The sequence below is a fragment of the Benincasa hispida genome, chromosome 9 (genome assembly GCF_009727055.1).
Source record: "Benincasa hispida cultivar B227 chromosome 9, ASM972705v1, whole genome shotgun sequence".
Taxonomy (NCBI): domain Eukaryota; kingdom Viridiplantae; phylum Streptophyta; class Magnoliopsida; order Cucurbitales; family Cucurbitaceae; genus Benincasa; species Benincasa hispida.
This window is the reverse complement of record NC_052357.1, coordinates 46,022,817-46,034,831: the sequence shown is the minus strand read 5'-3', so window position 1 is coordinate 46,034,831 and position 12,015 is coordinate 46,022,817. Positions and strand designations below refer to the sequence as shown.

Sequence of the window (12,015 nt, the reverse complement as noted above, 5' to 3'; positions counted from 1 at the left end):
ATAACTACAAAATGAGTTATATTAATCGTGTTTACTAAGATAAAATACCTAACCTAGCTAATTATCCATATACTATAGATTCTGTAGGTTATTTCTTGAACATGATTCTCTTGTATGTCAATAACATAATGTTCAAGTTACACTAATAACCTTAGATTTTTTTCTTGTGTAATGGATAAGATAATAATGAAGAAAATTTAAAGAATTATTAAATAACACAATAATTATGACAATTTAAAGTACAAATCAAAACAAAATGTTTTAAAATAATCCATTGTGAGCCCCCAACTAAATAACTCAAAACTTAAAAATTTTAACTAGACTGTTGATGAACATTCATAAGTTTGGAGATAAATTTTCCACGACAACGAACAATTTAAACCACATTTAATCGTTCAAGTTCCAATTTTCATAGTTACCAACTTGATCTTAAGCTCTTTTAGTCTAGTCCTTTCTAAAATAAACGTAAAACGAGTTTCCATGCAAACTCTTCCACCATCTTTAATTCTCTAAGAAGTCCAGCAAAAATACCAGCCCTCAATAGTGGTGGAAAGAACAACCATGCAGCGGTTACGACCAAAAAAGTCAGCGTTAATAGCCATGCCACCACCGCAGGCGGCCGCCACCATCGTCCCACAACCGCCTTCAACTCAGATTCCACCACCACAGACACCCCCTGAAGAACAAAGAACCATGTGACTTCCCAAGTGGGAACTTCTCTAGTAATGTAGTACACCAATTGCTCATGCATCACTCCCGACGCGACAAACACCGCCATCACCCCCGTTCCTGCCGCCAACCGCTTCCCCACTACACCCTCCACTGCAGCTCGAACTGGCCTGTAAATGCCGTAGCGCAGAGTATTCGACACCAACAAATTCCACCTCCTCCCCCAAAAATCTTGGAGCGATGTCGCCAAGTAAGGCTCATTCGATGATGGTTCGAGCACAACGTTGTCGAATGCCAATCGAACAAAAGCACTCGACACACCTAGAAGAACGTCGAGAAAGAGATATAGTGTTGCACAGTAGACGCAGAGCTTTGCATTTGGCCGTAGCCGGTCAATGCGGTCGTCGATGGCGATCAAGATGGCGAAGAGCAAGATTTTGGCGGGCAAATTTAGACCCAACTTGGGATTTGAATATTTTTTGAGATATTTATAATCTTGGTCTGTTTCTTTTGGCTTGATTTTGATTGGAAGACAGGCAACTGAGGCAAAGAGAGGGAATGTCAATGGTGGGTCGGAAACAAGAGGGCCCAAATTGAATGAAAATAGAAAAAGTTTAAAGGTTGTGAGCCAAGTGATGAAGAAGGCGACCGTGCCGGTGAGGAAGATGGAGGAGAGAGAGGGGGGAAGAAGGGCGAAGAGAAAGAAAACAGGGAAGAGAGAGAAGAGCCTGAATTTGCCTTTGGGAATCTTTGAAGCTATGAAATAAGAGTATAATAGCGACACCATGATTGTGAGGGAGACTTTGATGAAGCTCTTGAGTTCCCCATCCATGGCTGTTGCTTTTGCTTGTGTGAAGTTAAAAATTGATATATATAGAGAATGACGTACTTATATATATCTTTTGTACATCTGACGTACTTATCTTTTGTACATCTCACTAATCACATATGTAAAGTAAAATAACTTTTCAAAAGAAAAAAACTTAAAAGATGAATTTGTTCTGTAACAAAGTATGATTGGACAATTGAGTAATAGTTTATTTTAGAAATTATTTTGAAATTGTTAAAATCAATTTTACTATGTGCAAAATTAAAGATATTTATAATAAATAGCAAAATAAAGAAAAAAAATCTAAAAATATATCATTTTTTTAACGTATATGCAAATATGGAAGTGTTAACTAGTCAATTTTTGTATTTTTTTTTAATTTTTAATTTTCCCTTTGTTGTCTTATCTTGTTGTACAACTTCTTCTTTCTTTTTTTACTTTTTTCTTTTCTCCAATTTTTTTTCTTTTTTTTTTTCTTTCATTTTTGCTGTTTTTTGTTTCCCCCTTTTTTTTTATTATTTATTATTTTTTTCTTTCTGCAGTTTTTCTTGCTTACCTTTTTTTAAATTTTCTTTTATTTCTCCAATTTTTTCTTTTTACTTTTTTTTTTTTCATTTTCTATCCTTTCTTTCTTCCTCTTTTTTTTTCTTTTTTTTTATTTTCTTTATTTTCTCCGATTTTTGCTTTTTTTTTTCTTTTTCTCTGGTTTTTTCTTCTTCCCTTTCTTTTTTTTTTTAATTTTTTTAATTTTTCTTTTCTTTCTCAATTTTTGCTTTTTCCTTTTGTTTTTATTTTCTTTTCTCTAGTTTTTGCTTCTTCCCCTTATTTTATTTTATTATATTTTCTTTCATTTCTCTAGTTTTTTTATTCTCCTTTCATTTCTCTAGTTTTTTTATTCCCTTTTCTATTTTCATTCTTTTATCCGATTTTTGCTTCTTTCTTTTTTTTATAAGAATTATGAGGTTGAATTCTATACCCAAGGTTTGAACATACCCAATGTTGGGTTTTATATCCTAAAACTCGTGGTTTGCAAACAATAAACTTATTCTATTAATTATTATTGAAATTTGATTCAATAAAGTTATTATTGAATGTTTGAATTGCTTATTTCGTTTTAGAAATAATCTAAATCCAATAAACTAAGATCCATGGCTATTACATGAGTACTAGAACTTTATATGGAGACATAAGAGTGTATCAAGTTCAAGTAAATAGCCAAAATGGTCTATAATATACGGATAAGGTTGAGTACCTTATTCTTGGGATACTATCGGATGCAACCAACTTTGTACATGTTACAATTATTATAAAGTGCTACAAACAAAGTGATCCCGATTCGTTCATGTGGAAACATGCAAGTGGGGGCGTCCTATGCAAAGAATTTGTATAAGATTGGATCAAAAAATTAGTCACTCTTACTTTATAACATTGTTTACTATTTAAGACTGACTGTTTCATAACGATGACCTAGGTAACTTGACCTTAATTCTGAGCTAACTATGAACTCCCATTTATTCGGGATTATTCTTAAATTTGCATGGGTGAAGGTTGGCTCAATAGCGCCGACTCAATAAGTCTCCCATTTTAGGGGTAAGACCGAGTAGAGAGCTGGGGACATAGTGGACAAGATGGAATTCGCTCCTACCTGCTTTTAGGAATAGAGAGAGGTTGTTCTCTTAAGTGTTGACTCCGGGTTTTGAATAAGGGATCCCAACCTCTCATTGGCCCGAGAGGGACTCATTTAGTTATTTGATCACAAACCAATTGTTCATTAGAGGATCAGTGGGATTTAAGAAACAAGAATAATCTCAGGGGTAAAACAACTTTTGACCCAATCATTTTTCGAACAACCTGTGAAGGGTTGTCTTACAGATTTTGATTATATCAAGTGGACACTAATATATCTACAGTGAGAGGAGTGCAATGGTTGGGCTTTAGTGGAGGGACTCGGTAGTTAACGAATGTTCCTTAATTAATTAAAAAGTTTAACCAAATAATCTCGGATCGTTGGAGCCCATGATCTATAAGTCCATTAGATTCCTTACTTGCTCACAAACGGATTAAACCTTAGAAGCGTAATGAGACAATTTGAAACGTTCAAATTCTAATTAAGGAAATTATTAATTATTTATGATATAATTACACGTTTAATTATCGAATTAAATGAAATTGGAGAATTGGATAATATTTATAATTTAAATATTAAAATTACATGAATGAAGATTCATATTTGTAGAATTGGTATTTAATTAATTCAATATTTGATATTAAATTAGTATAATTAATTAAATTATTTAATTAATTGTTAAAAATTAATTTTATATGAAATTAATTATTGAATTAATTATATAAAATTAATAAGATTTTAAATTGATATTAATTATAGAATTAATATCTTGATTTTGATCCATTAATTTTTCAAAATAAAAAAAATAAATAAATTTCAAATTGAAATTCAATTTTAAAACCCATGAGCGGGTTTTTTTCAATTTTGGGCACAATTCCACTCAAAATTCCACTTTCATTTCTAAGTATGTGGTGTCAACTTCTTGTGAAGTGTCATGGCATGCTAAAGAAAAATAAAACTCAGCTCTTTGAGCTGAGATGGGAGAGCCATGCAGCTAAATTCTCTGAGTTTAAGATGAAGAAGAAGTTCTTCATCACTTCAGCACCTAAAAAGTTGGTTTTCCTCTAAATTCCATTAAAATTTCTGTTCATTTTGGGTTCCACCACCCAATCAAAGATTCAAGAGAATAGTAGAAAAGATCAAGTGGTGGTATACAAGCTCTTGGAGTCAAGATTGAAGTTAAATTTGTGGATTAAAGAAGGTCTTCAAAGGTATATCATCAAACCCTATTTTTTCCTTATGAAGATGCTTTCTTAGTTGCTAAAATTGTTGAATTAGAGTGTTTAATGATTCTGTTTGCTTCCGCTTATTGCTTGCTAACTCCAACACCCAATTCATGAGTGACTCAACACCAAAAAGTCAATCATCAAGTTTGATTATTATAACGAAATATTAAATATAAATAGCAAATGAAAACGAATTTGAAAGAAGCTATAATTTTAGACCTCAAATTTGCACAATTTTTAGAAACCGTTCTTAAAAGTTTGAATAATAAACAAGAATTGTTATTAAACAAGTTCATTTCTCAAAAAAAAAAAAAAAAAGAAAAAAAAAAAAGAGAAATGTGAACGATATCAAACAAGCTAATAATTTTTTTTTTCTTTTTATAAGACTTTAAAAGTATGATGTTTACCAGAAATAAACTTAAAAAACTGGCATATATGGCCCAAAATGAAGTGCATAAATTGAAATATTTGTGTATTTGTGTATTGATAATATCAATTATTAGTGATATTAGTGATAGAACTTAGATAAATATTAGTCATATTCATGTATTAGGGATATCGAACTTAGGTAGATATTAGCGACAGAAGTCTATTAGTGATAAAAGTCTATTATTATCATGATAAAAGTTTCTCAATAATAGTCACTGATAGCTTTCAAAATTGATAGTCACTAATGAAAGTCTAATATTTTTTTTGTCATTGATAGTTTAATCTTTGATGATTTTTTTCATAGTTAATAGCCACTTATAGAAGTCTATCATCGATAGACAACTTAGTGAATTTAATTGAGAAAGTTGAATCTCGAACTTAAATGTAAGTGGAATGTCTAGATATTATTACTAATAGCATCTTATTAGTGATTGAAGCTATCAACAATAGTATGTTATTTGATGGTAAAAAAGACGAATGATAAAAGTTATCTCTAATAGCATGTTATCAATGATAGAAGTTATCATCGATAACCACGATATAAGTGATATTAGTGATAGAATGTTTGTGATACTCATAAATCGATGATATCAATGATATAAAAGTCAATTCCGTTTCATGAAAGTCTATCATTTATAGCCTCTGCTAAAAGATATCAGTGATAGCCATTGATAGAAGCTATCAACGATAGCTACAACTATTAGTGATATCCGTATATCAGTGATATGACTTAGGCATATGTCAATAAAATGAATGATATTAATGATTTTGGTGATACGACTTACATAATTATCAGAGATAGTCACTTATAGACCTCTCATTGATAAACTTCTATTACTTATAGCTTTAAATGTTAATCTTTGAAAGATGATATTTTCCCTTCAAAAGTTGATAACTACTTATAAAAGTTTATAATTGATATCCACCGATAGCTTTAGGTGTTAATATTTCAAGTATGAATCTAATTAATCAAAGTGTATCAATGATGATAGCAAATTCAAATGTGATATTCCAAGTGTTACTAGTTTAAGGTTGTATTAACGATAACAACTAATAGTAGCTATCAATGGCTATCACTTGCAATCATTTATAGATGCTATCAGTGATAGCTTTCAATTTGAAAAAACTAGAAGAAGAAGTGAAATGGTGGGTTGTGTGTGGATTTTTTATTCATTTACCTATATAGCTACTGATAGTTGCTATTAGTAATATCTGGTGCTAATTTTGTGTCATATCCCTAACAGGTTTATCCTTACTCTACATCTTTTATTATTTTAGGTCTATTTATTATTTGTGCTATCATCCCATAAATTAATCCGAAACATATTTTTGATTACTCAAAATTAATTACTTTTAAAATTTTATATATACCATCAAAATTAGTTTTGAATCATTAAAAACATGTTTTATAATGATTTTAAAAATGAAACATATTATTTTTATTATTCTAGAATCATTCTCATATATGTCCTAAGATACACAAAGATAAACCTAACATAGGATAATATTTTTCTTATTATATACGCATATAGAAAATTTCTAGTACTTTTCTCATGGTATTAAATTTTGATCTGAAATAATATATCAATATAATTATATATTTGCACATTTTATAGGTTGATTGTCAAAATGAAAGTTTAGTCGATATTTTATTCTTTTATAAATAAATTCATGAAATATAAAAAAATTAGCAACAATGTGTCTCATTTGTGTGAAATACTGGTTCAGAAAAACATAAAATATTTATTTAGCTACTTTGATAATCATTTTATTTTTTATTTTTGTTTTTAAAAAATGAAAACTAAGCCCATTGACACCATTTTCACCTCCAATTTTCTTCTTAATTTATTTTTCACCAATAGTTTAAAAAAACAAGTCAAATTTTGAGAACTAAAAAATGTAACTTTCAAAAAGTTGTTTTTGTTTTGGATTTTTTAAATATAGAAAAATGAATCAAAATATTTACAAAATATAACAAAATTTTATAACTATCAATGATAGATACAAAATATAACAAACTTCTATCAGTGTCTATCATTTATAGTTCTAAAATTTTGTTATATCTTATAAATATTTTCAACAGTTTTACTGTTTGAAATAATTTCCCTTTTGTTTTTGAAATTTGAATAAGAAATTGTACTTATGAAAGATACAAATCATTGTAAAAATATAGATAATAGGCTTAATATTCAAAAACAAAAACATAAAACCAAATGGTTAAGCAACGAGACCTTATTAATTTAAGAAATTTCTTAATTTATTTATTCTTATTAGTCTTTTAGAAATATCTATCGACATCGATATTTTATCGATCTTTCTATGAACATTTTCGTGATAGTGAGATGTTGACATTTCGGTCGAAATAAAAATTTAAAATATTTGGCTCTAATTACTCTATGTCCACATTAGATTTTTTCTTTCAAAAAATATTATTTAATACTACTCAACCTTACATCATCTATAAATGACACCGACGCAACAGTCATATTGATGAAATAGTACCAATAATATCGTAACGATCACAATAGACACGGCCTAATTTTCTTTGGTTCAATTAATTTTGAAGTGAACCCCATTTGCCTCATTTTGCAAAATCTACGGCCACTTTCTACTCATTTATTTTTTTATTAGGTTATGTTCCCATTGGTCACAAGAAAATTTATTGAATCTACATTTCTACCACGCTATTTTTAATTCAGAAGTTCCACATATGCTTTCTTTTTCTAAGTAGAATTCATACACAAACTTTATTTTTTACTGGATTTAAACATCGGACACCAGATGCAATAAGTACATCATGTGCTATAATCGTCTAGTTGTTTTCACATTTGACGTACTCTTTTTTTCCTCTGAGATATTGAATTACATTAAAGAGAATAGGACGTCACTAAGTGTATAATGCTTGAGTTTAGGATAGGTATGTAAATGAATCAAGATCACGTTCAAATGAAAGAGATGTTGAGGATATGAAAATATAGTTAAGAAAGGTTTAAAAGAACTTAAAGCTACGACATATACCAACAAGGTGCACATTTCGTTTTTTTCATTGATCAGCAATGGGAACTCCGGAGTTAAGTGTGCTTTTAACTTTGAGCAAATTCTATGTTTGGTGTTATGATTTTAATCTTAAGCTTGGGATGTTACATGAGGTCAAGACACAAACATAATACATCAAAATTAAAAGAGTTAAAAAAATAAGGCAAAAAAAAAAAAAAAAGAAAGAAAGAAAAGAAAAAGAAAAAGAAGAAAAGACCCAAACCCATTAGAAGAAAAGTATACACAACACAACTTAAGAAAATAAATTCCAACGAGGGGAGCCACCGTGAATCCTCTCAATAAAAGCCTCATGCCACTTTGAATAACAACAAAAGAATATGCCTGATTAATCATCGGGTGAGGACGTAAGGTTGCCTCATAGACACCAAAATTATGCTCTCTCAAACTAAAATTGGCACAATTTGTAGATACTGTCATTTTTAGTTTTTTTTTTCCTCTCTTTATATTAAATAATGGTAAAGTGAGTGATCCAACCATTAATTTTTATAATAGTATATAATTAGTACATTTTCTACTGTGCTCATTTCTAGAATTCAAACATAGACTTGTTAATTGAAAGTTCTATACATACTAAATTTTGTTTCATGCTTCATTAAATTAATTAGTTTTTCCAATTACGACTATCTCAAAGATCGATAAAATACATATTTATTCAACATATGCATCACATATTAGAAATAGTCGTGACTTTTACTCTTTCTACTTATTTCATCATTGCGAAACAAAGACATGTTATCCTTTGACTATTAGAAAATTCAATTAATGTCATGTGCCTACCGTCTCACTTTAATTTATTTACTTGCCTACTTTTTTCTTTTCCAATCCATTTATCTTGTCGTGTCAATCAAGTTAAATGTGTGTGATATAAATGAAATAAACATTATTTTAAAGTTTTACAAACTAAATCGATAAACTACTATTAAAGTTTTAGATAATCACCTATATGATAACCTATATTTTGCAAAATGAGTTAAGTTAACGATAATTGACATGACCTTTCTTTTAAAGGTTGGAGGTTCAGTCCCTAACCCCCTATATTTATTATATTGAAAAAAGGGGCAATTACAACTCCCCACACATATTTTACTGCGTCGGGAGTTCCTGTAACTCCCGGCAAATAAAACAAATCATGCATAAAACAAACCGTCAGGAGTTCGGTAACTCTCGACACATAAAATAAGGCGTCGGGAGTTCTTCTCCCGATGGGTTTTTTCCGACCAAATTCTCGACAATCCATTATTCATCGGGAGAGACTCTCCCAACACATTTTCCACCCTTTCCTGACGAATTGTGACGTTGGGAGATGTTCGATTTCTTGTAGTGAGTATTAGTGAAGTATTATTTAGGTTCCTCCTAAATTAAAGAATTTTTCTCGCAGTGGCTAAGTTCTCTTAAGCCGTGAGACTACTTCTCACAAAATTTTTTATCTTTCCCTCTCAAATAAAAATAAAATAAAATAAAATTCTTTCAAACACGTAAAAAATTAAGTTCATTATAGTTAAAATTCTTTGAATTGATTGATTGTTCTAAGCCTTGAATCTTCTCAATTCAAAATCATTGAATTATCAGGTTATTGCACTCTTGTAAACTCTAATAGAAGGCTCTGGCATCTAATGAGTGATTATATACCGATGACTAATTGGTCAAAACGAAGGGTGACCTCCAAGAGTTACAAAATTTTGAGGGACCTTAGCATGAGTTTGGACTTGATTGACTTTGAACCCTACTTTTAGACTTTGGCTTATTTGAACGTAATCCAATTCTTTCTAAGAGGCTAGGAATGTTTAGGTTTAGGCTCAATCCATTTTCAAGTGAGCCTGGACCAAATTAGTTTCAAGTCCAACTATCAGTACAATATGATTCAACTAGCAGACATTAGGAATTGGATCAATATTAGATCAACGGCCTTTTACGATTTGTCAATTTTTCATGTCTTTTAATTTAATTTGAAAACGTGTAAATTTGTAATTGATCTCAAATATATGAAGAAATATTTCTTATCATTAACTTAAATGAGTACTTGACAATTTTCATTGACAGCTTTCTAGTTCAACAGACCTAAAATTAGTTAACATGCTTAAGACTTAGCTCATACATATATATTTGGGGATACCTAACTCTATGCTTAACAAAGAAACTGGAAATACTTTTAAGAAAAATAACGTACAAGTCTAAAGTTTATTATAAGAACTTTGGAGCTTATGATATTTTCTATTCGTATTTTTAAAAATATCTAAAAGATCCCTGGATTTTAAATTTTTTGTTTAATACATTCTTGACAAATTTAATTTTTTTTAAAGTAGTAGATCTATTAAATATAAATTTTTATCTCGAAACCCAAACTTTCAAATTTTTATTCAAGTAAATATAAATTTTAAAAAATGTCAAGGTTTTGGAACTAATTTGTAATTTTGAAAGTTCAAGGATCAAGTAGACACAAACTTCAAAGATCAGGAATCAATTTGTAATTTAACAAAAATATGTATACATATTCGATCTCTTTATTTTGGTTAAATTTTACTGTATAAACTTTAAGTTAGAACTCTAATTAACTCGTAGACTTTGCGAAAGTTTTGTTTTTACCGTTGCCATCTTAATTTGTTTAAAAATATGAATGGAAATTTTCTCTTTCTTCTGTTTTTATTTTTGGGTTCAAATAAGACAGAATTTGATTCGATTCGTGATGTATAAAAATTAGAAGATATATGTAACATTCTTTATAATATCGTTTTTGTAAACTTCACGTGGTAGCTAGTTGATATCCAAAAACTTAATTATGTAAATGGTTTTAATGATATCATTTGAATCCTAAGCGAAATCTAATTTTTACATAGTCAGGTTAATATTTGAACCTTCATTTTAACTTAAAAAAAATGGACAATTTTAATGTCAAGATAATGTTTTAGAAATAATTTCAAAATTCAGAGATAAAAATGAAAATTTAAAAAGTATCGAAGTATAATGGAAATATAACACAGAGCTCGAGGACATTCAAACGATACCGGCCTTCATTGTTACTCCTGTTCTGTGTTTATGTTTAAAATAAAAACATTTTTGGTTCATAAACTTTTATGAAAATTAAAATTTTAAGGTCCATTTGGAAATCATTTTATTTTTAAAAATTAAGTTTATTTCATACATATTTTTTATAAACATTTGCATCATTGTTAAGTGAATTCTTAGCCAAATTTTAAAAATAAAAACAACTTTTAGAAAACAACTTTTTTAGTTTTCAAAATTTTGTTTTGTTTTTTAAATTATTGATGAAAAATAGATAAAAAAAAAAAATTAAAGGCGGAAATAGTATCCATAAACTTAATTTTAAAACATAAAAACAAAAAAACAAAATTGTTATCAAACGGGATTTTAGTTTCTATATTTTAATTCTTAACAACTTAATTCTTGTAATTTCAAAATTATAAATTTTTTTCCTAAAGATTTATCATGGAACAATTTGTCTCCCTAATTTCAAATTTCTAACATTTAATTCATACAACGAAGAAATTTCCATTAAAATTATAAATGTTAGATTTTATTGCGTAATTGTAAAGATTTTATAGATTATGTGTACATTTGATAATAGATATCCAATATATATATGTATGAAATATTCTTCGGACTTTATTTACCGTGCAAATGTAATAAGTTTGAATTATTTGTCATTAATTAAAAGTTTGAATTGTGCTTTCTATTCCATCTCCATATTATACCCCTAGGTAAATTTGTTTTTATGTTCAAATAATGAGACATAGTCATGTTTAGCTCTTTAACCCTAACTTAAACAACTCATGTTTCCATGTGCATCTCCTTTAATCTTAACCTAAACATCTATTTTAGTTCCATCGATTTATACTCAACTACTTATCAAATAATGTCAACTTATCTAATTATTTTAGTTAATAAATACTACATACAATATCAATATTCCATTTATGACGTTTATGTAGACCAAATTTGTAATTCAACCTTATGATATTACATAGACCATGACTCAATTTCTAGTGTGTGATTGTTACATAAATTGTACTATTTGGTTCAATCAATTCGATGAAAAGTCAAATAATTAATTAAACCCAAACAAATTATAATAATTATTTCATTTGTTGATTTGTAAGGTACCATAGGTTTCGAAAAACAAGTGTCTAGTTTTTCCTTTTTCATTTTGAATTTTATTATTA

At 28.8% G+C, this 12,015-nt stretch overlaps 1 protein-coding gene across 1 annotated transcript; it reads right to left on the bottom strand.

Annotated features, from left to right (window-relative positions):
* Nucleotides 1–283: 283 nt before the first annotated feature.
* Nucleotides 284–1,515, bottom strand: LOC120087033 (probable long-chain-alcohol O-fatty-acyltransferase 5). The gene has a single exon (XM_039043878.1). It carries the CDS (start codon nt 1,499–1,501, stop codon nt 455–457), a length of 1,047 nt encoding a protein of 348 aa, XP_038899806.1. The 5' UTR covers nt 1,502–1,515; the 3' UTR covers nt 284–454.
* Nucleotides 1,516–12,015: the final 10,500 nt, after the last annotated feature.